At 42.6% G+C, this 27,004-nt stretch overlaps 1 protein-coding gene across 4 annotated transcripts in view; it reads left to right on the top strand.

Annotated features, from left to right (window-relative positions):
- The window catches only part of HTR2C (5-hydroxytryptamine (serotonin) receptor 2C, G protein-coupled), a 97,078-nt gene extending 73,394 nt beyond the window's left edge, over positions 1 to 23,684 (top strand). The window contains exons 4-6 of one of the 4 annotated variants that reach the window (XM_010565271.1): positions 8,290 to 8,490; positions 20,578 to 21,383; positions 22,050 to 23,684. In XM_010565271.1, coding sequence (XP_010563573.1) covers positions 8,290 to 8,490; positions 20,578 to 21,383; positions 22,050 to 22,211 — 1,169 coding nt within the window. In that variant the 3' untranslated portion in view covers positions 22,212 to 23,684. Of the gene's footprint in view, positions 1 to 8,289; positions 8,491 to 20,577 lie in introns of all 4 variants that reach the window. The other 3 variants (XM_010565274.1, XM_010565273.1, XM_010565275.1) reach the window with 3 other exon arrangements.
- Positions 23,685 to 27,004: the final 3,320 nt, after the last annotated feature.

Below are 27,004 nucleotides of genomic sequence, written 5' to 3'. Positions count from 1 at the left end.
CCACACAGGGGGAAAAAAATACTGGCCGGCCATGGAAGGTATACCAGACTAACAAAACTCCTGAAAACAGCTGCATCTGTGTGCTCAAAGTTAATGCTAGTGATTTGCAGAAGTTGGTATAGAGTAGGTATGTCAATTCTTATTAAATTGGCTGTCTTCTGAAATATTTAGTAAAAGCATTAGCTAGTTAAAGATGACAGACCTGTGCTCTCTGAATACGGAACCCTTTACATCAAATGAAGGAAATCCTTATTATGTCTCTTTCTGAAGTCAGACATTTTATCAGGATTTGGAGGCCAGTTTGTTCAGATGCATTGCCAGGAGGGAGCCCGAGCTGAGAAGGAGGATTAATCCCAGGTAGGCTCCCAGACAGCTGTCAGGATGGCACGGACGTCTGAATTGTCACTGAGTTATGTTGAAATCAAACCTATAAAGAAAGATCTAAAAAAATCCCCTCTGTATGGTTTTGTGTCCTGGCCCCAGAGGCAGTCCTAGGGTCAAGCCATGGTCTAAACTTTATTTGATATTATAAACTCTGCGTTCGAGCAGATGCCTTCTTTGTTCCAACTAAGGAACTGCTCAGCAGCCAGCTGTTATCTGAATAAGGCCACATCATTTTCAGTTCTGAATTTTAGTTTTCTCAAATGACCTGTATGTTTTGGCAGCTATTTCTCGTGCTAATGGATCTTTTTCAATTTCATCAAAACTAGGGAAAACCACCTGTTATGGTCACATGTTTATGCACTTTGTTATGAAACAGGTTTTTTGGAAAATATTTATTTTTACATTTAGAAGGTATTCATTTGGGGTCTGTGTTCGCTTGTGGGCTTATTTTCCAGTGTGGTGTTCATTCAACTGTTGTTTTATTAGTTGTTTACATAATGGGTGAAGGCTGACCCATAACCTGTATGAAAGAAATTAAAGGAGAGGCCACTGTCCTGCTGTTGTGCTGACATACAGAACATCAGTAAAAAGAATGTTTACTGGTGTGAATATTTTATTAGACTCTGGTTTCCTTTAGATAAAGTATTATGAAGAACTTGTATCTCAGAATTGTGTGAAGAGATCATATCTCTGTTGGAATTAAAATGCTGTAGGGAACCCAAAGTTGGTGATACAATTAAATTAATTGTACCATTGCCCCATTAACTGTCTGTATCACTCAATGTAAAAATTCCAGATGCAGCTACAGATGCTTAAACTGTGAGCAAAGAACATTACCGACCCTAGAAATTTTTCCTCTCAGCTGCAGTTTCCTTCAACTGTAGTTTTTGTCTCTGCCAATAAATGAGAAGATGAATGTAACACATGAATTCATAGAATGACAGACCTCACCAGAATAATTTGATATTTCCATAAGAGAAGAGAAGCTGCCTTTGGGACGGCAACAGTGTTCTCTATGTTTTCTTCTTAGCAAACGTCCCATTTTATTAGCAGGGTTGTTTTAAGTATAGTATGTGATAAAGCTGGCTCCTTGCATTTAAAATATTACTTAAATTATATTAGAGCAGCCTTTCCCTAGATCAGATAATTACATCCATTCTGGCTTTAAATTTGCTTCTTTCTTACAAGTCCTGTCAAGACTGCAAGTCTTTGCCATACTAGATAGAAAGGAAAATCTAACACAGATATTTAAAATTCTCAAAACAGCATAATGGGTGCAATTGTTTAATTTGCAATAATACACAGTCATATCAATTAATCACTGTAACTTATGAGGCAAGAACCAAAAGACCTTTTTCCACAATCGGAAGCATTGGCAGTGCTGCCCTTGAGACCAGCAGTTCCTCTAGCCAGGAAGCTTGGCTGCATGCGTGCGATCCCTTCTGTGGATGTGTTGGTAATCACTGAGGACCGCAGAGGGCCAAGCAAGACGTTCTGTACTTCTCAGGCATGATGGAGATTTTTAACATTCTTGGCTGTGTGACTCTCGAGGTGATATGGATGTCTCAGAGTCATTTGTCTGTGTAAATCTGAAAGAAATAAATTGGCAAAAAAAGAGAGAACATAGCTTTACACTTACTGATGTGGTATTTCAGGCTAAGAAATACTTTACTTCCTAGATAAGAGCAAGGGAAGAGAATAATTTAAATTCTTTCATTCCCTTGGGAATAATGCAATGCAGTAATGTTAAAACTGTATGTAATTGCTTTCTATTTTTGTAAAGCCTGTGGCAGCTATGAAACTTTAAAGTGAATACTGGAAAGTCTGGTTAGTATAAAATGCTTCAGTTGCAGTATGTTAATGGCGCAATGGGGGTTAAAAGACTTCTAGCAGTGGGCAAGGGTAGGCTTTTTTCCACAGCCCACAACAGTAGATTTCTCTGGAACGTGTGAAAGAATCCTCAAAAGCTGCAAAATCTTCAGAAAGTGACAGCTTTTGGGTAGGTCTTCTGGGTTGCTGTTTCCCATCACCTGCATGCTACTCTGAGTTACTCAGGGAAACCTGAGTGAACGCTGTTGTTGAGTATTGCACTCTTCTTCTCATTTTGAAAGGTCGAACCCTCACTTCTCGGGGAATTAGGTGAGACATCTCCTGGATTTTTGTCGTTGACCTTTCCGAGAGTCAGAGCACTACACAGAGCAGTAGATCAGTGTATGGCAGGGAACAGGTCCGTGGCAGCTAGAGGATGATCAAGAGGTGCTTCAGGCACGTGCTGTGTTACCATGTTAACTGCTGGGAGTTTATGCTTTGTACCGGGATTAAGATTCATTCAAACATAATGATTTCCTACCATTTTTAGTCCAATTCGTTCAAGACCTACTAGTAGTTAAAGCAAAGCATAAATGCAGTAACTATCAGGACCCTCAAAGGAGAAATACTACATGTATTTTAGTTTTTGGCCAAGCCAATGAACAATGTTAAAAAAGACTGTATTTGAACAGATAAGCATCTCTAGTTCTTATTCTGCACCTCTTAGCTCTGGGGTTTTTTTATATATATGCATATATATATGTGTGTATATATATATGTAAAAAGTCATCATGAGCCTAAAAGACAAAATATACCCTTATTCTTCCTGTGTGATTCTGAAGGGTGGTTTTTACCCTTTTATCCATCCCGATAGATATAAAGCACTGGCTAAACACAACAAATGTGTTCTGAAGCCCTTTGCAAATTCCTGTTCATGGTTGGAAAAGAAATGATTGCTGCAGCTTACTGTGAATTTGCCATGAAAAATTTCTGAAGCTACAGGGATGAATTTTACATAACTCTTCACCTTGTTGTGGTCTAAGCAGGTATTTTGTCACCCTTATTCCAGATTTGTCCCAAGTGTTACACTGCATATTCCCAGGAGGTGTCCTGAGGCAGATTGTGCTATAGAAGTATTAAATATGTACAAGCAATAGACACTTTTTAAAATGTAAATATAGTGAGCCAGTTCATTTGTAGCGTGGAGTGTGTTTGTATGTGTACACACAACTCCTGTCTGCTCCAGCTTAGCACAAAAAGCTGGGTAAAGGTCATGAGATTTTGTTCGAGGCTTTGGGGAGAGGGAAGGGGGTTTGCATCAGCCTCCATCCATTCTGCGGTCTCATAGTTTCTTTGCAGCCGCAGGTTTATTTTTTTCAGTTCAGCCATTCTCCTACAGTCTGGACTAATTCTGTTTTACCATTCAACGTAATTAATTTTGCTTCCATTTGCTGTGTTTTGGATTATTCAGTCACCTCCTGCTGCAGTGGCTAGTAATTTTGACTCTCATGCAGTGAACAGCACAATGACCACAATAACAGTGTTATACAACACTTTTTACCCATATGCATAAAACCTCTGACAAAAGTGATTAAATTTCATTGTTGCCATCTTTCTTGATGGAAAGTACAAAAAATTTAAGGGAACTCTCATCTGACAGAAAATTAGCTACACACAGAGATGGTCTGTGACTTTGCCAAAATGTTTTTGAGTTTCTGTATTTTGCTGCCAACAGTCTGTGCCCATCTCAGCTGTTCAGTGACACGCTGGAACTGTGGTTTGCTTTTTCATCCCAGTGCAGGAGATGAAATCCCACCTATGGACCATGACACCTGCTTAAATATGAGTGTTTGACCCATGTTTCCCGTGAAGAATGACAGCATCTCAGGTTCCATGGGATGCTATTCAGCGTTGGAGGCTGAAGTGATATACACAGGCATTCTGCAGAAGTTTCCTTCCAGGATTTCATACACAGTGGTTTTATCCTGATCAGAGCCAGAAGCTAACTCTGATCTAAAAGTAATATATTGCAATAGTATTCTATACACTTTTCTCTATTAATTTGTTCAGTGTAAACTTCTGACATCCACAGAATGCCTGAACACAAAAAAAATCTGCAGTTTGATTACACACTGGGTAAAGAAATACTGCCTTTTGTTCTGACCTGCTGGATTCATCTAATCCCTTCAGCGCTCTCCTGTCTGGTCTACCAGCCAGTGCATTAAATATATGACTGATTTTAAGGGCACAGAATAATTCAAGGTACAAACGTCAGAGTTTCTTACAAAGAATTTGGTTTTTCCTTACCCAGGTGTTTAGTACTGTTTCATTCTTTCTGGAGCCAAATTTGGACTGAGATGCATGCTTTCCATTGGAAATGCAATTACTAAAGCTTAGAAGTGCTGTGGTCCAAGAATTTATTTCACTCAGTCATCTGCACTTCTAAATATATGGTAATTGCTACTCTTTGTGTATGAAATGAGAGAAAATAGAACAAATTGGAGAAATGTTACCTTCTGCAGATAGAGTACTTCTGAGGATAAGATTGTTTTAAAGGTATAACATTGTTAACAGAATTGATTTTTAATTCTTGTTTGCATCTTGGCACAGTCACAGGGCACATTTCCTATGTTTTGTACATTTATTTGAAACAGAATTAGAATAAACTTTTCTCTTTTGTATAAATTACTGGCTTTGTAGGCTGTGTAGGTGTTTTTCAAATGCACACACCATGCTTACTTAAAAGTAATTGCATTTCAAGATAGGATATATATTATGCCCTTCCTATCAAGGTATAGTCATGCGTTACAAGCTGCCATTCTACAAATTTCCAGAGTGACATTTTATTACTGCAGATCATTTTAGGAGACTTCCTGAGAAAGTAAAATGTCTCCTCATATAACTGCCTTTTCAGGTAGAAGCATAACAGAGTGCCTTGGGACAGTAAAGACTAAAAGGATTAGCCATTAGGAGGGCTCTTATATCACCTTTATCTTCAAAGACATCCTAACAGTTTGCCCGGGCAGAAATTCTGGGCAACATTACTTTGATCTGTTGGTGGCTGTGGTTCCTGCAGCGCCAGGGCTGACAGCAGGCAACACCTACTAACCTCACACCATGGGTATGAACATTTACTGTCGTCTTTGCTTCTGCTAATTTTTTGGTCATAATGCTGTTGCCTAGTTCACATCAACAGCAGAAGTTGTTCCAGGGGGAATCAGTCATGGGAAGTGTTCGGGTAGCTTGAAGGAAGAAGTAAGAGAAGCTATTCATCATTCATTAATGCTGAAAAGGTGGTTGCTGTAGAAACCTTTTCCAGGTCTAGCAAATGTCAAGAATCAGTTTGCACCCACTGCAGCACCATAGATCAGATTGGAGATGCTCCCACGCACAGGGACGCTGGAGGCCTGGCGTTCCTTTCTGGAGACACCAGAGATTTCCTGGCCATCTGCCTGATGGGGGGAGCAGCCATCACCATCACCATCCCCCTGTGCAGAGACTGCTGCACTGTCACAATTGCCCCATGCATATTCACAGGGACCGCTTCATCCATCAGGGCACGCTCCCCAGTGCTTTTCTCTGGTCTTGTGCTCATAGCTCATTTCAGCCTGTATAAGAAAGCTGGCTCTGGCAACTCAGAGGCAGAGGTAGCAAGGGATAAAGCGTGACTGAATGTGTTTTAGCTTGGACTGGCAGCAAAAGCCTGGGGCTGTACAGGGAGCACGGCTACCACTTGAAGGAGATCAGACTTGTTCTTCCCTGGAGCATTCACTGAGGCATCATTGAAGACCCAGCAAATCAGAGCTAAAGCTCTGAGTTCAATTGCAGGTTGATAGCAACGATGTCCTAAGCTATTGCAAAGCGTGAACAAGAGCAGGAGGTGCAGAATTTAATCATAGCTTCATAAAGGGGCTGAGTCATAATTTAACCAAGTTCAATTCATTTCTACAGCAGAGGGGCCTTTTAAAGTAAAGATGCTCCAGCCACAAAGGGCTTTACTTATGTGCTGGTTTTGGCTGGGATAGAGTTAATTTTCTTCATAGTAGCTGGTATGGGGCTGTTTTGGATTTGTGCTGAAAACAGTGTTGATAATACAGGGATGTTTTCATTACTGCTGAGCAGTGCTTACACAGAGTGAAGGTCTTTTCTGCTTCTCACCCCACCCCACCAGCGAGGAGGCTGGGGGGACACAAGAAGTTGGGAGGGGACACAGCTGGGACAGCTGATCCCAACTGACCAAAGGGATATTCCAGACCATATGACATCATGCTCAGCATATAAAGCTGGGGGAAGAAGAAGGAAAGGGGGGACGTTCAGAGTGATGGTGTTTGTCTTCCCAAGTAAGCACTAGGCATGATGGAGCCCTGCCTTCCTGGAGATGGCTGAACACCTGCCTGCCAATGGGAAGTGGTGAATGAATTCCTTGTTTTGCTTTGCTTGTGTGTGCAGCTTTTGCTTTACCTAGTAAACTGTCTTTATCTCAACCGACAAGTTTTCTCACTTTTACTCTTCTGATTCTCTTCCCCATCCCACCAGGGGTGGGGAGTGAGTGAGCGGCTGTGTGGGGCTTAGTTGCTGGCCGCGGTTAAGTCTTGACAACTTAGTTCCCTTTGATAAGGACCTCTTAAATGCTTGCTGCTTTGGATTTCAGTCCAATTGCAGTCTGTCTAGTAGAGGTGGTGCAAACTTGCTGAAATAAATGGTTTATCTCCCCAGAGCTGAGGTCCTGTGTGTGGGTTTTGTGAGTTACTTGGCACTTCTTCTGTGGGTTTCCCATTGGTAAAATGAGCTAATGTGTCCATCTCGTTCTGCTGTGCTCTTTGTGAAGGGTTCCTGGGCTTCACTGAGACAATTCATAATAATTTGCTCTGGTTCAGTTCATCTCAGGTTTCTGCATGTAAGGTATCCTGGGTCTCTCTTGGCTGGGTAATTTGTTTCAAAATATGCTTTCTGAGACTAACATTTCTCCCTTTCCATTCGAGACCAGTAGGATGGAGCTGCATTGTTCTTAATATAACATTGATTCTGCAGAGTGATGTTTCTGATTGTTGGGGTAAACGTCAAGATTGCTTTAGATATCCATGTTCTGAATGAAGACACAAGAATATCTCATTATTCAACTATTATGAAGTCTCTCATGTTTTCAGCTTCTATCGATACTGTTGATTTATTTTGATAAGTGTGTTAGAAGCCCAGAGCTTGGAAGGACACGTTACTGATCTCACGCAATCCATTCTGGGCATTAACATAGGAGTATCAGTCACAAATCAATTTTCTCTGAACTTTAATTTGAATACCAGTGCTCCTTGAGGATCTTTCTGGGTCACTTCAGCACTGAGTAAACTGATAATAAATGCAGGCATCCAAATTAGCTGCGTGCCAGCTGCTGTCAGATGTAGCTATCTAGTCTGTTCAGTTTGCTGGCATACGTGTTTCTGTAAAGAGTACTACTCAGCTCTGTCTACCTTCAAAACGGTTTTCAGATTTCAGCCATTCAATCCCAGCTGCTCTGTAAGGAGGCAAGTATTCCTCTGTTATTAATGCACGCTGCCTGGGGAGAATATTTAAGGTGAAGTAGTGTCATTTAGCTAGTTGTTAGACTGTGTAGAAAAACTGTCTGCTACCTTTCTACTCAGCAGACAAACTGAGAAGTATATATCAAGAGAGCTTTAGAAAGCATCTGAGTGAAGTTAATGCCACATAGTGCTATGCAATCCATGAAAAGAATGTGATGAGGCAATTACAAATGAATGTAATATTTGATTTTTTAAAGATATGGGGGAAAGGTTCAGAGGGAGGAACTGAGCTAGAATGGTCACTTGGAGGCACTGCCAACTTAATGTTCCTTTGCTTTTAGTTACTGGTCATGGAAAACAGATGTGTGGGAAATGGCTACAGGTTTATGGAGTGTCTGGAGCCAGGGACTGCCTCGAGAGAGGTCCCACGAAAAGTTTCTTTGTCTACTCCACATGCACGTGCCCCTTACTGGTATCGTAGAGTTAACATATCCCAACGGTTTCTTAGAAACGATGGCCTAGCTTCCCAAATTATTTCCTTTTCTTTTTTCCTTTCATTTCTTTTCTCTCTATGTTTCAGATTATGCTTGGCCTTTGCCTAAACAGTTGTGCCCTATATGGATTTCCCTAGATGTGCTCTTTTCAACTGCATCTATTATGCATCTCTGTGCCATCTCTCTTGATCGGTATGTAGCAATACGCAATCCCATTGAGCACAGCCGCTTCAATTCCCGCACCAAGGCTATTATGAAAATTGCTGCAGTTTGGACCATATCCATAGGTAAGCAATGCGGCTCACGATCTTAACTGTGTCTTAATGAATAATAGTGTTACTCCAATTTTCATTTAGGATTTTTTAAGAGGATACTCAAATTAATTTACCTGGCCTGCATGCCTGAATATAATAAATGATTACTGGGAAATAGATGTCTTCCATTGCGGTTGGTCAGTGACCAGAATAAGCAGTCATTTTTCAGAATACCACCGCTTTCAATGCTGAAGCATTGCTGCTGTGTACATATCAATATGCCGATAATGACGGTAACACAGACAAATGGTACTATAAAACTGCTGTGTAAACAAAGCAGAAAATAGCATTAGCAAAGACTCTGGAAGGAAAAAGCAGCCAGTACAAATGATATGTCTACACTGCAGTTAAACTCACTCAAATTCTGGTGGTGGTTTAAGTAAAGCAGCACAGAATGGAAGGCAGGCTAACAGCGAGGTATTTACTGCTCTTGCGCAGGCTTTATAGCCTATATTGTACTCTGCCACAGCTGGATTGCTCCTAGTACTGAGCTAGCAAGTTTGAAGTCATAGTAAATGAGGACTGGACATAAAAGAACACACTTTTGTATCACTTTGATAGAAGGCAATAAACACAGCAGCAGTAAAATAAGGAAGAAAAGGCAAAATGATAGCAAGATGACTCTAATATCAGGAATTTTATGTGAAGAAAAACATTTTGGGGGGAATTCTTTCAAGGTGCTTTATAGAAGAGATATTTGGGCCAGCGTCAGAAGAATTGTACAACCACTTCCCTCTGCTGTATTGCCTTTTTTTCTTGAATAAAATGCAGTCCTACAAAGATTTAACATTTAACTTTTCTTTTATAAAGCGGTTGTCACTTTCAGTGCTGTACTGCAAGGAAAAGCATGTTTCAGGTGCTTGAACTTCTCTTGAGTTTTGCCTGCTTTGGAAGTGGAATATAATACTGGATGTCTGTGTGCTGCATGGGCTACTTTTGAAGAAGCTTGCCATGGAAAAAGGCTATGGAAAAAGAAAAAAAAATAGGGAAACATACCTTCTCTCCTCATGAATATAACAAGAACACCTGTTAGAAGCAAATTTTCATGTGCCATAGGCCTGCTACAGTTCCTCTAGGTAATACAGTGACATTTCATTTGGTTTAATCAATTCATTTAAGATTTCTTTTTTAAATTATTATTTTAAACTCTGTGCTGCCTGTTTGGCATAGGAAAGAAAGCTGCTGAACTCAGTGCATAAGCAGTCACATGTGAACGTGCGGGATACTTGGGCTTGATTTGCATGGACAGTTCAGAGTCGGCGCAGAATCTGTGCCCTGTGTTGCACTGTAACACAGAGGGAGCAGCCGGTGTCCCCCCCTAGCAGAGCCATATAAATCTGTCAGCAGCAGTAAGTAGCACATTGCAAAACCTGGGCAATAAGACTGTTCTGCTTCCATTTCTGAAGCTAACTTGCAGATTTTTGCCTGTGCTACCTTACATGTTGCAGACATATCCTTAGAAATTCTGGCTAGCGCTGAATGTGGCTGCCTGCACAAGCACCTTGAGGGCTGTTGTGGTTTGGATTATGCGTCCAAGGAATAAAGTAAGGCAATGAGTACCTCATACATGGTTCACTGAGTAAGCAGACTAGTAAGCAAATCTGGGGCCTGACCAAACAGATGTAAAGACAGCCATAGACCTACGTCTTCCTGGAGTTACTGGGTGGGGAATGGGCTTAGGATGATGGAAAATAGGAACATTATGGGCTCTACTGTCCCCCAAGGACAAAAGTACCCAAGCTAGGATAGGCAAGGTGACTTTGTGCTGCTCTAGAGTGCAAACACTTCACCCCTGCCCAGCTTTCTCAGGTGATTTTATTATTGATCCTGTTATTTATAATAGGATGTGAAACAGGTGAAATAACAAACACTAGAAGAAATAGCTTGGAAAGGAGATGGAATGGCACTTTTCTTTTGCAGGCACATGGCTCATCAGCCTTCACTAAGGCAATGGGTGCTGCATTTATTCCCCAGCATCCAAAAGTCTTTAGGAGGAAGCTGTGAGCAGTCACTCAGCGGGACATCTGCAGTGCACAGTGCTTTTAGGGACTGCCCCAGGTAGCGCTTCCCTCCCCAGGCTGGGAAAGGAGATACGTTACAGCTGTACCTGCGTGCCCTCCTTTGCTGGGAGCATAGCTGAGAGGGTGTAAAGCATGTCTGGACTTCGTTTATGTCTTGTTCATTCTCTTTGATGCAGATACAGCTGGTCCAGGGGAGTCTTTGCTTGCATCCCTTTTTTTGAAGACAGGCAGAACCGATACTCCCCAGAGAGTCTGTTCAGGGCACTGAAATGCTGTTGGATTTCCACCCTCCCCAGCGCATGCAGTAGGGCTTACCCATTTACTTGTGCTTTCCTCCAGAAGGTTGCATTAAATGGAGAAAGAAAAGTACTCTTGGTGTGTATCTAGCTTATTTTAGAGTAACTGGTTTTACTTCATAAATGAATTTAGAAATGTGACAGACACAGGAATAAACTGAACATGGAATGAAAGAGAAGGACTCGCCCAAAGTGCATTGTTGCTGTCTTCTGGCTCTTACCTGTCACTTGGAAAGGCCTGATGAAATCCCATGCAATTTTCAAGAGGATGAAATAGGTTAAGTAAATTCATCCTCCAGTATTAAGTATCACAAAAGAATTTGTGCATTTCTGTACCTGATTAAGCATCAAATTCAAAGCAGCCCTTATGTGCAGGCTGGTCAGTTTGCATTTTCTAAATCCTGCTTCAGTTGGACTGAAGAAACTTTTAAAAGCATCCCATGTAAAGAATCCTGAATTCAGTTCCTGAATCAGAACTTAAAATAGGAAGTAAAAAGCATGTAATTTATCTTAATTTAGTAGCTTTTGCGTTCCATTTTCCTGAAATGTTAATGCTGACAGCAAAACATATAATAGAGGTTCTTTGCTCATTGAGCTATGAATTTGGCAGGTTACACAAGCCTAAACCTATGATTAGGTTTTTAAGCAGGGGAACATAACAGAGTCCTCCTGTCTGTTGACAATTGCTTTATGAATGGGTCTTTTCCAAAGTGCTCTTTGTTCCAGAGTAAAGTACATCACAGCCAGTTGTCCTGTGTTTTAGCAAATGTAACCTGAGCAAGACTTTTTGTGTTCAGTTAGAGAAAAAGTGGGTGCTGTGAAGTGCTGGGCTTGTAAAAATGAGTTTTGTGATAGATAGCACTGTGCTGAGGCTGGAAATAGAAATGTAGGCAACAGAAATATCCACACAATTGAAAATGAAAATAAATCATAGATGTGAGCTTGCTGGCAGAATCTGATGTTTCAAGACTTCAGACTTTGGACAGTTACAAGTGCAAAGGTTTTCACGAGTAATATGTGGACTTAACCATCTCACCGGACTACCTGTATTCTGCTCTGAGGAAGGTGGCTTTGGGCCACCCTGGCCAGGAAAGGAGATCCCCATGCAGCTCTTGGCAGGAGTGATGAGGAGCTAGGCAAACTCTAAATGCACACCGTATAAAGTGTTAACTGGGTAATATTAATATAAAAAAAAATCACATTGGAAATGTGAATGAAAGAACTTCAGTGATGTGGAAGGGTGCATAAACATTGCTTCTGATATGAAAATAAGTAAAACATTTTAACTCTGAAGCTCCTCGTTGCCCAGCTGTGTGCCTGCTAGCACAAAAGGGGTTTTCCTCTGCTTGCCAGAAAGTTCAAGGTATGGTCATTTACTAGAGAGCGCCAAAATTACACATGCTACCAATTTCCCAGCTCACAGTTTTACATCCTTAGCAACAGTGTAAATTCAATTTACTTAAGTGACTGAGATAAGGCCACCCTTTAAATTCTGCTCTTTGTATCAGTGCCATAAGCAGACCCCACATGTCTTTTGTTTGTTTGTTTGAAAACAGAATAAGTGACAAAAAAGGAAATGCACTGTTGAATTATGGTAATACCATGATATGTGTTTCTTTTCATTCTCTCTCTGACTCACTAAAGATATTATAATTTTGATTTCAGGTAGATATCCAGGGTTTGTATATATAATAAACCATTCAACTTTTAAAAACTAATTTTACATCCCCATTTAACTTTCGTACTATTTCATTGTTTTATTGAGGAGATCTATTTATAGAAGTATGAAAGACACGTGCTGCAAGGAGCAGTAAATGCTCATCTCAGATTAAGTGATCTTATGTCTAACAGATTTTTGCTTCTGCCCTGAGTGTTCCTCTCTCACACAGGCTGAGCAGCCCCCTGCATCCAAGCTGTCCTAATGATGTCCTTAAAGAGCCTCCAGGTATCAGTTAAGCCGTCCCCTATCTCACTGGGGATAATTCCAGTGGGAAATGATATTCAGCTTGAGGAATGTGCTTGGAGTGGCACCACTGATATTAAAAGGAATTGTAGCTTCCCTAAAGGCTAAGAGGAGTTTGTGCATGGAGGTAAAGGGGCACTGGAGTAATTCACGTAGCTTCCCTTGGGTCATGGTTTTAGAGCATGTTTAGGGTTTTGAATTGCATTTCTGCCCATAGGTGTATCTCTGGGATCAGTGACTTTCTCAGCGAGGCATTTGTTTGTTCCCATGGCATGCTTGCTGATGAGATGTGTTTGCTCCTGAGCACTCTCTGTTCAGTGCGGGGCAGTAATTGCTCCTGAGAGACTGTACTTTGGGATAGGAGCACACACCCATGAATTTCTTGGCAGGCTTCAGGGTCTGGTTAGCAAACAAACTTTTGGACATGTTTCTTGGAAAAAAATGGCAAAAACACTGCTAGTGGAGAAGACAACAAATGGAAGGTCAGAATGTGTTACCAGAATTTTGCTCAAACATTTCCCACCAAGCAGGCTGGTTCTGTTTGTGGCTCATCATTTGGAGACAAGGAAGCAGTGTTAAGACAACTATCACTGGCAAAGCAAAGGTTAGACAGGCACCCTTCACCCCCTGGAAAAGTGTACAAATTCCTGGTTACGAGCACTGCTTTGGTAGAAGGACAGTAACACTATTGCTGAGAAAAATGGTTGCATGTTAGTAAAGCCTAAGAGAGGTAGCATTAGTTTCTCTCCAGATTTGGGAGAAATTTGTATTAATGTATTTTTGCCTTTTTATGTTTCACATTAAATGTCTGACAGTGTATGTTTGACTGAAATTCTTCCCTCATGAGCATGAGGGCTCGTAGTTGATGATTTCAGTAGGCAGAGGCACTGCAGTGGTGGCAATCCTGATAGTTTTTGTTAGCCTCAAGTTAGCGCAGAGGTGGCATTAGCATCACAAGCCAGGCTGCTACTTGCTTCTGGTGGAGCAGTAGGGCAGGTTTGTGCTCACAAAACTTTTTCTGGCCTATCTTCTGGTCATGGGTGATACAGAAACCCTTGCTTTACAGCCTAGAGGCATGACACTAAGGCTTCATCTGCCTCTGTTTCCCACTCGTTTGAATTGAATACAAGGTTATTTTCTCTAAAGACATTCTTTTGCCTGGGTGTTTGTACCGTGATTCCCAAGAGGGGCATTGATCTCCCTGCCACATCAGCAAGAGTTATCAGGGTGAGGAAGATCACAACAGTTGATAACAAGCTGAGTTCCTAGCAAGGGAGCTACCTAGGGATTTCAGGCACAGGTGCCTGGATTGGTTTGATTTTGTCATCAGATGTCAGTGAAATATTTTGCCTGGGACAGCAGCAGATGGTGATAGTCCCACCACATCCATTCCCAAGGGGCAAGGGAGATGCCGGTGCCTCCTGTTTGAGGCTACTGCTACTGAGCATCAGTTCAGGCATCACTGTTTGATGTCTTGGGGAAGCCCAGCCCTGGTAGCAGGTATGCTGTGAGCAGGAGCAGGAGCAGGAGCCCCATCCCCCTGGGTTCAAATGCACCATTGGAAACAAGTGGCTGAGCAAACCAAGAGAAGTAATTTAGCAAAATAGAAGAGCAGGTGGGAAAATAATTTATTTCTTCTGTCTTTTACTGGCATTTGCTGGTTTTCCATCTGAGCTCAGGTTGTTCAGTGCTCTCACAAGGTTTAAGTAAAGGTCAGCAGCTTGTTCAGGCACAGTCAGTAATTACATTCATCTGTTTGCAGTTGTGCTTGCTGTGGGCAGGGAGATCCTTCAAAGTTCAGCCCCCTTTTATCTTTGCCTTTAAACCAATACGAGGCTGGCACTGTTGTTTTATTAGAACAGTTAGATAAAACTAGACCTAATCCAACCCTGAAGGTGCATTGTTGCTGTATTAGCATATAAAATGTATTCCAATTAGTCTGCTGACATATGGGGAATATATGGAATTTTTGTGGTTTTGAACACTACGGAAGCCCACATTCTTCGATTTGCCTCTGAAGAGCTTTGCTTCCTAAAACCAGTGCCTTTTCTTTCACAATGCAAGTCAGGAGGCTACTGTCTGTTGGGGTTTACTTCCCTCTGTCTGTTAGGTATTATTAGAGAAATGTGCAGGCACTTTGCAAGACACTTCTGTTAAGAAATCAAACAGATTGGTTTTAGTTTTTTTCACTTTTCTGAGAGGGTTAGGTTCCTATTTCCTCTAACAGACTTTAATGCTAATGCATAGTTATAGCAGCTGCTAACATTCAGGTGAATGTCTCTTAAAGTTGTAACCCACGTTTATTTTCCATAATAATAAATATGATGTTAAAGATATGGATTTAAACACGCAGTGTTTATCATGGACAGCAGTGTTCTTGGGTTTGCTGCATAGACTGCTTTTGTGGCAGCCATAAGCTTGTTTGGCACACAGCAATTTCTCTCTGTTTTTTGGCTTTTTTTTTTTTAAATTGTGTGTAAATGCCAGAAGGATGGTAGTGAGGTCCAAAGCTTACCTGCATCAGCAGAGCCTTTGCCATGGACCACAGCGGACTTTGAATCCAGCACAGGCATCAGGAGAGGTGGTCCCTGGCATTCCCAAGCTTATGTACCTGCAGCAAAATGTGACCCCTCTTGTGTTCAGCCCTGAGAATCCCACACACGGAAAGACAGAGTAAACCCATACACAGGCCTCTGTTTTCTTTAGTGAGGTTGCTGTCCCTGGAGGACATTATATCTTCTTGTATAAGAATGTTGTGAGAAAGAATGGAAATTACTTGCTTTCTTAGTGAAAATAAACATCAAAGACTCCATCTTTCCAGTAATCTCTATCAGTCTCATGGGCTTTCACAGAAGAAAACAGGATATTAAACACAAAACCATTATTGTTTTTCATTTAAGTCTAAATTCTGTGAATGTCAATTTAGGCTTTTTAGCCAGCTTTTTTTTCTGGAGCAAGACAGTAAATGTTTTACAAAGCTATATTTGTAGGTATTTGGGGTTTGTTTTATTAATTGAGAATCTGTGAAGAGCATCTGCTACTCTGTGTCCATGGCATCATCTCAGCCCCATTTGATGAACCATTCTGCTGGCTTAAGAACATCTTTAAAGCTGACAAGAAGCAGTTAGGACAACAACTGTAATTGGATTTGTGATCCAGAGGATCTCCCTCTGTCTTGCTTCCCGCTACTCTGTCAGACAGAAGCTAACGGAGGACAGAAGAGAAAAAATCACTTTCATCTTCTCCCTTGTGAACTGCTGTGGTGAAAAAGGATGTCCTGCTCCAGCTGCTGACTGGCAGAAGGTTGCACAGAGCTCTCAGTGTTGAGTCTAGCAGGGCCATGGTTCATGGTTTGCTGGCTGGTGGTGGCTGGTTGTCTCTTCTTACTGGGGCAAAACCAGTTGCCCTAGGCACTGCTCAGACATCAAGCAAGAGGACCAAGTTTGCTCTGAAGAGCAAAGAGTGATATGCAATAAGCTCGCAAAACTTTTACCTTGCAAGTTTTTGGAACAACGCCACCTCTCTTTGGGAATTTGCTGCCACCTTAGTTAGAAAGGGTTATTTGACACAGCTGGAAAATGCTTCTGAGGCTGGAGACCTCAGCTCACTAAATCAGCCTGACGTTTGTTGATGAAGAGTGTGACAGCTCAGCTGCAAGGCAAAAGCTCATGAAACGCTCTGCACTGGGGCTTGGAGAGCTGAACAGCAGTAAGGCTGGACAGCAGTAGGCTTCAGAGCCTGTTGCCTGATTTAACACTCACTGTCCTTGTGCTGGTGTAGTGAGTTTGGCTTTCTCTGACCAACTGACCTCAGTTCTTAAATTATGAACAGTTACAACTGCAGTGTTAGTATTGTGGGTTGCTTGAGTCAAGTGGAGTTGAATGCCTTCTCCGTGCTTGTTCAAACAGCTGAACTCAAGTAAGGCAGGCATTCATGCTTACTCATGTAGAGGTGCCATGGGAATGATTAGTGATAAGCACAGCATGTACTGATCAGGGTAACCCTATTGAAATCAGGGCCAGGGTGTGAGCTGTGTCTGCAAGCAGATATTTGTGCATTTGGGATTGTGGCAGTAGCAATTTTGCAGTAATACCCCATGAAGGAAGCCCCTCTGGGGTGTCTGAGACCTTCCACACTTCATTTCTCACTAGTGGGGTGATGTAGAATTAGTCCCTGTTGCCCAAGTTGTCTAACAGACTTAGTTCCCTTCAGGGCTGGATTGTGGAGTAGATCAGTGGTAAATCTCATATTAAAGAATGTGTTACAAAAGAGAAGTGTGAGGCAGAAGAAAGCGTTTGAGATGAGGGTAATGCTGCCCGTTCAGCAGTGCTGTAGGCTAGCTGGCAGCTGAATGAATGTGTGTTGGCAGCTCCTCCGAGGGCATCCTTCTTCCTACTGCTGTTAACGATGGGATTTTCCTGGATTGGAGGAAAGAGCAAACAAAGACCTGGTGCTCTCTCTCTTCTGTGCTTTCTCAGCTTGAAATCCCACTTTGTTATGAGAGAGGCGAGGGACACTTTTCCATTACAGCAGCTACCTCCTCATTCCCTGTCATCAATGCTGAGGTATCTCATGCTCATGCAGAGTTTTAGGCTGCCATCAGTGCTCTTGATTTGTATATTCATTATGTCCCAGAACTAGGTTATTCTTCCCAAATGTACTTTATGTGTGTGACCATGAAGATATCCTAAAACCTCATCTCATTTCCCTTGGCTAAAGCAATAACACTAAATTCAATTATGACTATTTCATGAATGAACCTTTATTCATTTTGGAGTTTTATTTCAAAGAGTATGTGTTATAGAGGGCTCTAAAGCATAAAATTATCCATGCAGATATAATCCCAGTGTAATGCCATTGAACTAATGAAGATCTCTTCTTTGTGCAAAGACTGCTCTGTCCACCTCTGTGGTTTGATTGAGCCAAGGCATTAGAAAGATGTCTTTAACAATAAAGGGTCAATGGCTTGATGGGATGAAGGTTATTGCAGTCACAGGGATTTGGCACAGGCAAGCTAACAGGGGTTAACATATCAGAAAGGAGGCAAGTGTAAACTGATAAACATTATCATGTAGAGGGAAAGAAGACCGAATCCTGGAACTATCACTTGGGCTAAGGAATCACAGAAGGCATTTATAATCATTACTTTTCAGAAGAAATTCCTTCACTAGATTACTGGCAAATGGTAATTTTATGGTAATGACATATTGCAGATGTATTCTCCAGAATCCTGGAAACACTTGCCTGGAGTGGGAAAAATGCCCTGGTTAATCTCTTCAGCATGTTACTCTTTCTGTTTAGAAATTCAGAGTCCCACAGGATTAGTTCTAGGACCTGTGCTATTCACAGCAACCCCAAAAAAGCAATCCTGACACAACAGTAGCCTCTGCATTGGTTATTTCTTGGGTGAAGGAGCTAAGGAAGGAAATGGGCAGCCCCACAGACATGTCTGTGAGTGAGTGCTCACTGACAGCCAGGCGGCCAGAGGGTAGGAAGCAAAGAACAAAAGACATTCTGCTGCACTCTAAACGCTGGGATGTGCAGGTTTTTCCCCTTCTTTAAAAGGACAGAGAGGAGTTTGAAAAGAAATGGAGAAAGATAATCAAAGGCATAAAATGAGTTTGGCATGAGGAGAGAGAGTAAATAGAATATCATTCTTCAGTTCCAAAAGAGATGTCAGACAATAGGGGTGATAAAGGTCTATAAAATCACTGAGAAGGTGGAAAAGGTGACCAGAGAGTGATTATTCGCTGTTTCTCACAGTAGAGGAACTGAGGGGAGTCAGAGGAAATTATCAGGCAGCAAATTTTAAATGAGCAAGAAACACTTTGTTCACATGACAAACAGATAGGTTGTGGAACTGAATGCCACTGAGTATTGTAGAGTTATAAATGAGATCAAGAATTCACAGAAGATAGGTCTCAAAGGTTATTTTAAAAACAAGGTGTGGATCCAACTTCTTGCTGTGGAATTCTCTAAGCTATAATGCTGACAGCTGCCCCATTTTGTACCATGGCCCTAAACATCTGGTACCTGCCAAGGACATGAGACAGGGCTAGATGAACCCATGATGGTCTAACTAGATCTGGCCCACCATGTCTTTTCCACGTTCTCACACATAGGTTGTGATATTCCAAAATATGTTGTTGCTTTTGGTGGTTTTTGGCTGTGTCTAGACAGATTTCTTTGGAAGGTTTCAGGTCTGACCTGGTGTGGGACTGAGCTCCACAGATCAAGGGACAAAGTTTGGATCTCAGTACACATGAAAAATATTCCAGTGAGATCCAGTACTCTGGCATGAGTACTGTATTCCCTCTTCTTTCTGTCCCCACAGTAAATTGCTGATGACTTTCACAAGCTAGAATAGAGCTGGTATGCAGATACATATTCCTGGAAAACAGTGTTGGAGGACATTAAGTAAATGCATCTGAATTAGAGCTATTCAAAATGCTTTCATTCTTTCATTCCTTCACTCTGTAAGAGATAAGGCAGCGGCTAGCCGTGTGTGCAGACTACTATGTGCAGTCCTGGACAGTTGTGCTCCGGGCTTGACATGCTGTCTGCTCGGCCTGTGTGCCAAACAGCATGGACACATAGCCGTCTGCAGAGATCCTCCATGCAGGACTCCTGCTTCTGCTTCAGGAAGGCCTGATGTCCTGAAATCCTGGACTAACAAGCTGTGCTAGATGATGCTGAAGAGGAAAAGGGATGCAAAGTGTTCTTAATCTCACTTGTCTGCCCTTAAGTCCATGACTGTAAAAAGTGCTGTGCTACCAGGATACAAGAGAAACTGCCTTGGCAAGTGCAGTGATTCCCGAGGCTTATTAGTCTCCTTAGAGCTTAGGAGTAGCTGGAAGCTGTGCTCTAGTTATTATTATAATTGAGTCATTTAAAGTTTCCTTCCTTTCAGCCAGAGGGTTTGTAGCTGGGGTTCTGATTTCAGACTGTCATGTCAATCTGATTACCATTTTAGTTACACCTTTCTACTTTCATGTTGTCTGTCGTTCCAGTTTTTAGCCCTGTATTCAAGACAGAGGGATAGGAATCAGGCAGCCTTTTCATTTGACTCTGTAATTGCCTCCTCTAAGAATTCAAGCAAGACTGTCTTTATGGTACTTTTAAGTTTCACCCTGCTTGTGGATGAAATGCCTGGGCAGGCAGAGCTTGTAGAGACCACCGTCTGCTTGCACTAAAGTAGCTGATAAGGACCCAGAAAGCCAGGAGCTTTTCTTCCATGGGTCCGTGATGCCATGGAAAAAGTGGCCATTTTTCTATCAGGATTATTTTAATGTCTTTAAGAAACTTGCTTCTAAATCTTTATAGCTGTAATTCTTTTGCATTTTGATAATTTTCCTCTTTAAAATTTCCTACTATCTACCCTATGTCAGTGATTTCAAGCACTCCCCCCCCCCCCCCCAAATGGCAGGCATGGAGTGGCCAGCTGGAACAGAGCAGGATAATGACTGCCCTTTCTACACCCACAAATCACAATTAATGCTAGAAAAAGAACTTAATAAAGGAGTTACGCTGCATTTGCTGTGTCAGCTGTGGAGTGCAGGAAAGCTGCAGCTGTTCCCAGCCAAGAGTGTTCATGCCCTGGAGCTGTACTCCCAGGAGTGTTGTTACATGAGGTTTTCCCTTCCATCTGGGAGTAGGAACTTTTCTTTTGAACAGCTTTAGGCAGCAGGCTGAATGCATGCAGGACCTGCGTCATCTCTGCTGCCTCTTTGGAGCCCTGTCGATCCAGGTAACAGTCTCTTTTTTGGTCTCCTTCTTCTAGGGATATCTATGCCCATTCCGGTCATTGGTTTGCAGGATGACTCCAGAGTGTTCGTAAATGGGACCTGTGTCCTCAATGATGAGAACTTCGTCCTCATTGGATCCTTCATGGCGTTCTTCATCCCTCTCATCATCATGGTGATCACATATTGCCTGACCGTCCAGGTGCTGCAGAGACAGGCAACGGTGTTCATGTGTGGCGAGGTGCCCAAGCAGAGGAGGAGCAGCGTAAACTGCCTCAAGAAGGAAAACAACACAGAGAACATTTCAATGCTTCACAATCATGAGGGAGCATCTCACTTGAACTCTCCTGTAAATAAGGAGGCAGTGCTTTTTCGGAAAGGAACTATGCAGTCCATCAACAACGAGCGAAGAGCCTCCAAGGTCCTGGGCATTGTCTTCTTTTTGTTCCTCATCATGTGGTGCCCATTTTTCATCACTAATGTCATGTCTGTCCTTTGCAAGGAAGCCTGTGATAAAGACCTCTTGAGTGAACTCCTTGATGTGTTTGTTTGGGTGGGGTATGTTTGCTCTGGGATTAATCCCCTCGTATACACACTCTTCAACAAAACATACCGCAGGGCTTTTTCCAATTACATCCGTTGCCAATACAAGACCAGTAAAAAATCAGCGCTGCGGCAGAATCAGTGTCTGAATGTTGCTTCAACAGCTTTATATGGGAAAGATCTGACTTTAACTAGTTATCGAAATGGCAATGAACTCAATAGCATGGAACTAGATGAAGTTGAGGAGGGCCTTGAAATGCAACCAGGGACTTCAGAGCTCTCCATAAACAGCTGTAATGTTGTAAGTGAAAGAGTGAGCTGTGTGTAAAGGTGGCTCACACAGTCTTTTGCTACAGTGTATCTGTAGCCAAAATATATTGTGTAAAAAAGTTAAGTGTTGGTCAAAGGACAATGTAAATATTGCATTCTGAACAAAGCTTCTTTTTTTTTAAAGAAAAAAAAGAGTTGTCTTTCCAGTCCAGTACTTAAAATCATATATATTAATATACTGCAGTGAAGTTTAAGGTTCTATATTTACTGTTAATACTAGATCAGAACTATTAGTTACTTTGCATATGTCATGGACAAAATGTTTGAATTCTTCTTCCAGTGCATGAACAAAAATGCTGAATATTTATCTCAGGTGGCATTTGCTGGAGTCCAGAATGGCACGTTAATAGTTATATATCAAATACATGCTATTAGACTTGGTCAGTATAACTTTCTTTTTCAAGTTGACAGTAAATATATACTTTAAATCCTCACCCCTATTTGTGCTGTGTAAAGACCGTACAGAAACCTGGCAGAGAGACATCATGAAAGCATAGCAGCTGTGCAGGCACCTGGCCAGACATGTCCTCTTACGGGTAGTGGCTTGCTGCCATACTGGGGCAATCTTGCACTTCAAGGGACCTCTGTTAAATTTTAAATCCCTCTCAAATCCTGCTGTTTTCTTTCCATTCCCCAGGAGGCTCCGGCTCCCCTAAGGAAGGTGGGGAATGCAGTTCTGGTGTGGTTTTGCGATCCTGGCTGGGATCACTTGCACACTTGGAGAAGAAGCATGAGAAACAAAGCGAACGCCAGTTATCTGCTTCAACCATTTTATAAATGGAGGGCCTCAGATTTATAAAAAGCCCTCCTTTGGCCTTGTAGATAATCATCAGCTCTGGGATGGAGCAAGCTGTGCTCAGTGTGGATGGCACTGCCTTCACAGATTGCTTGGATGATCAGGGTCTTTGGCTGACCTGGAGAAGAGCTCTCTGGCTTTGTAAGGGCTCTTGTCTTCTCAGTCCTCACATCTATTTATTCCTTAGCTTGTTTAGCATTTGCTTTTGTTTTTCAACATCCTGGGACTTGCAGTGCTGGTGATAAAACACTGCTTTGGGTGTAGAGCAGAAGCTGCTCTGTGTGCGATGCTGGTCGGGTCAGGCTGTGAGGTACAGGATACACCTCCCTGGAGTATGCTTGGAGAGAGGCATGAACGAGGATCCCGGCTCATTTCCCCTGTTTCAGGAGGAGGTGGGCAGAGCTGGACAGAGCATGTGACTGGAATCATTTGCTGGTGATGTGGTTCAAAAGCAAACGATGACCAGGGACAGGAAGGAAGCAGACCTCGAGCTGGTCTACATGGAAGATTAATCTGGATTAACTTTTAAATTTTATTTATTCCATTTCACTCCCAAAGTCAATTATAGTATATCATATTAACACCGCTTACATCTTAATGAAAGCACCCATATTGGGATTTAATACAGTTTAAGTAATCTGCTTTTAATTCACAGCATGTATAATTTGAATTAATTTTCCTCTGTGTTCCTGTGTAGACAAACCCTCCAAGGCATCGTGTCTGTCTGGCAGTGTGCCTCTGGGGTGATGCCTCTCATGCAATTCTCCTTGTGTAGAGTATTGCCTAATGCCAGATATCACCCATAAGGTTTTTACATCTTCATTTAACTAATGCACAAATGCTGCAGTGCCCATCTAACATGGATGCATTTAGCATCACTGACAGCCTCTGACTATGAAAATCCTTAGAACTGAAAAGCTTACACTAGGCATGGATAAATTGCATTTTACTAACATGAACTGCTTATACTCTAAGCTTGCTGTGTTCATCCCACCAAAATTAACTTGTAGAAGAAATGGAAAATTCTGCTAGTGCTTTAGCATAACATTGTGCTGTTGCATTGCCGTGTACAGCAACAACCTCGCTGAGGCCACTACCGAAACACAACATACGGGTTGCATCTTCTGCTGTGTTGCACCTGGCTTGATGTGTTGAAGTTGATGGTCCTCTCTTCTCCCTCATCTCCTCCTGGGAAAAACCCATAGTACTTCCATACAGGCAGGCGAGGTATCCAGGTGTGGAGTGTAGCTTACTGCTTGCAGAAGGCAGCAGAGATGCACCATGTGCCAGCCTGCTGATACCACCACGGGCTTGAATGCTCAGGAATCCACTTGCCTCTCCAAAAAGGTCTGGTAACCAGTAGGAAAAGGACTGGCCAGAGACACAAACTTGTGCCTTCAGTGACTGCCCTTTGCTCTAAGTCAAATTTGTTTATCTCAAACAGTACAGAAAAATCAGAAAGATCACATTGCTTTTTAAGTTCTTTTTTTCCTTGGGTGAATTCATAGCTCATCTTTTCCAAACATGTATATGTGTGTGTATATATATGTGTGAGTATGTACATATATATACATATATACATATTTAAAAGCCAACCACAGACTTTGAAAGCATTTAGCAATAAGTTGAATTACAGTAGCTTCTAGCATATGTGTGAATAGCTCATTTTCCACAGCATCCTCAAACTCCATATAAGTCCACACACAGGCATTCTCTTCATATAGGAGCCTTCATGTCTTACCTTTGCTGGTTCTGTTGTATGGGCAAAAAGGGAACCTACTCTATTTGGATGTAAATAATGGGAATTGAACAGAGAATTTACAGAATTTTTATAAATGTTTTTAAAAAATTCAGCACCAGGACTGTAAATACGTCAACTGTGGCTACTCAGCTGGACCCATTCTGATGTATGTCACTTGTTTGGATAAACAGACAAGCGCCTGCGTTCTCTCCCGGCCAGCGGGTGATCACATTTTTGTGAATGGTTAAATACTGTCACTTACCCAACTTCCTTTGGGTCATTCACATCAGGGTTTTGTGATGCTGCTATTTATTTATTAAAGAAAGTTTGTTGGTTTAACCACTCAATTTTTTTTCATGGTCTATCAGAAAATAAATAAATGAACGTGCCCTCTCTTTCTTTCATCTGTCCCCAATTAAAACCTTTCCTGAGTGAAAAACATGTCCTGACCAAAAGATAAAACAACAAAAAATGAGGATAAGGATGAGGATAACTTTCGTTTCTCCTCCCACACTTCAAGTATGGCCTGCAGTTGCTTCATCACAGAAATTAGTGTCAGCAGATACCCCAACACTTCCAACCCCCAAACTTGTTAAATACGAAGACAGTGATAAACTATTCCCCCTCTTCTCCTTGCTCCCTCCAGGAATAACTGTTAAAAATGACTTTTTAAAAATTACCTCAATTTGAAGAATCGATTTAGTTCAATGCAACTTAACCAAAGTCAGGTTGTCCCCACAGCAGCTTTGTTTCTCCTGAGCTGTAGCCATCACCCACGGTGGTGCCTCAAGAAGCCCTGCCCTGGGGCTGCCTGATGGGATTACCCGCTGGACGTTTTGTGTAAGTCCTCAAACCTCCGCTCAGGTATGGTTTCGTCTTATGAATAGCACGTGTGGTGGTGTTTTGTTTTGAGTTTGGACTGAACAAATGACTATAGTTCCCTGGAAATGGTGCTGTAGGCTGAAACATGTTGGTTGCTTTGTTTCCCAAAGAGATGGGAGATGTGCAGGCAGGCTGCCTGCGAGATGAGTGCGCATGTAGAGGCTCCGACCCAGCAGACAGACCACCCTGTTTGACTTGCATCGGGGAGTCGACTTGTGGGGTCAGGCCCTGAACTAGCACCTTCCTGAGCTGTAGGGGCTTGCAGCCTTCCCCACCAGAGGCCAGAAGCAAGGCTGGCCACATTTGATCAGGCACAAAGCCTTGTAGCTGAGGAACCTGGCTTCCAGACCTGAGCTGGCTCATCTACATCTGTGACATATTGCCCCACGCAGCCAAGTCTGGGGCGCGGCATCCACGAAGTCAGCCACGGTGGCTTGGGGATCTCTGAGGGCCTCAAAGGCTGTCCTTTGAGGACAAGGGCCTGCTCCTTCAGTCCTGTGCTTGCTGAAGATAAGAGCAGGTACCCAGAGGCTGTGGCATTTAGGAGGCAATACAGTTCATAGCCAATGCTGAGGAGCCTCAAGACATCCCACCTCAGCATGGCTCTCCTTGTTTTAATGACTTGTGAGTCAGCAGTAGTTTTTATCTGAGTGATAATTTAAAGATGCTAATGTTAGGTGATGTGTGAGTAGTCAGCGTGAACAGTATGGTTAGTGCCTTTTTCTCTGTAGACACTCACGTCAACCATTAGTGCCTTTCTTCTGAACCGCCCTACAAAGAGGTTCATCACTGGCATGGAGCACAGCCAGTGCTCTTCCCTTCCAAGTCAGCAGGCTGACTGCAGTCATCTGATGTGCTGGAGCCATGATGGCCCTGGATATGGAGAGCCAAATTCCAAAGGAAAAACATATTTTAAGGAAAAAAAGCAAACCACAAGCAGCTCTTCAGAAATAGCTTTGAGCTAATGAAGGGTGTCTGATATTCTTGCAGTCAAATTATGCTAATCTGGCATTCCAAAAGCAGCGTCCGTCATGTGATAAAGATGCAGATGTCTCTTGGATGGGTTTCCTCCCTGGGTCACGGTATCATTAGGATAGCTATATGCCAAGCCAAGAACTGCACGTGGCTTTGTCTCCATTTCAGACTAGGCCAGAAAGGCATCAGAAGCTTTTTCCTGGGAAAAAGCATACAAAGACCACCAAGCCTTGGGCAGGTGCAGCAAAAGAACAGAGATAGACAGATGTACACACACATCTGCACACACGAACACACACATCCCAGAGTCCCCAGAGAGCAACAGGAGATGTCATCATGCTTCAGTCTTCCCCTGAAAAAATGGGAATAGCTGAACAGCTGGCGAGGAAACCTGTGATGGGGAGATCAAATGCAGCTGTAGGTGTCACTGTGAAATGTGGGCTGTTCTAGTGATAATGTAGTGGTGGGTGTCCATGTACCAAAAAATGCTCTAATTTTTTAACTATGAAGTTGTTATTGACTGTTCTGCCTCTCCCTCATTTTCTTTTAAGTCTCAGGTCTTCTGCTTGTTTGCTTTTACCGACACTGGAACTTGTGCTCTGAAGCTGTCAGAAGTTGACAAAATACCTGTGAAGTGTCATTCCCTCTCCGCTGTGCAGGGATGCTGTGATCCCATAACAACATGGATGTGGAGAGTTTTCAGGTGAGTGATTTTAGATGTGTAGGAGACAGATAATCAATGCAGCAAGGCATGCCTGCCGATTAAAGAACTACACCAGAAGATCTTTAACAAACAGTCAAGTGCACGAGCTACACACGGAAAAATTTTGCTGAAAACTGTCCTAAACCATGGGTTCTGCTGATGGCAGGAGGGTATGTTGGCACATCGGGAGGGAGCCTGGCAGCGCAGGGTGCCCCGAGCTGCACCCTGCTCCAGGCAGCCCTCCTGCACACTCCCTCTGGGAGGGAGCTTGTTTTTACAACCGGGCACAGCGTGTCCTGGCACGGCGCCCAGCGGGATTTACTCCGCTCTGTGCTGAGCTGTGCAACTGCAGAAAAGGTTGCAAAAGCCTGGCCTCCTGGGCCACAACTTCAAAGATTTGCGGAGGGGCCTAGCGAGTGGGTAAGTGTGTAGCAGCGACCAAAGTCCAGTAACTCTGATTGCTCTGGGGTGGTGAAAGCAAGAGAATCATACGGA

The sequence above is a fragment of the Haliaeetus leucocephalus genome, unplaced genomic scaffold (assembly GCF_000737465.1).
Source record: "Haliaeetus leucocephalus isolate CR32 unplaced genomic scaffold, Haliaeetus_leucocephalus-4.0 Scaffold189, whole genome shotgun sequence".
In the NCBI taxonomy this organism is placed as follows: Eukaryota; Metazoa; Chordata; class Aves; order Accipitriformes; family Accipitridae; genus Haliaeetus; species Haliaeetus leucocephalus.
Note: the sequence above shows the minus strand (reverse complement) of the source record. Positions and strands in the feature narration are given on the sequence as shown.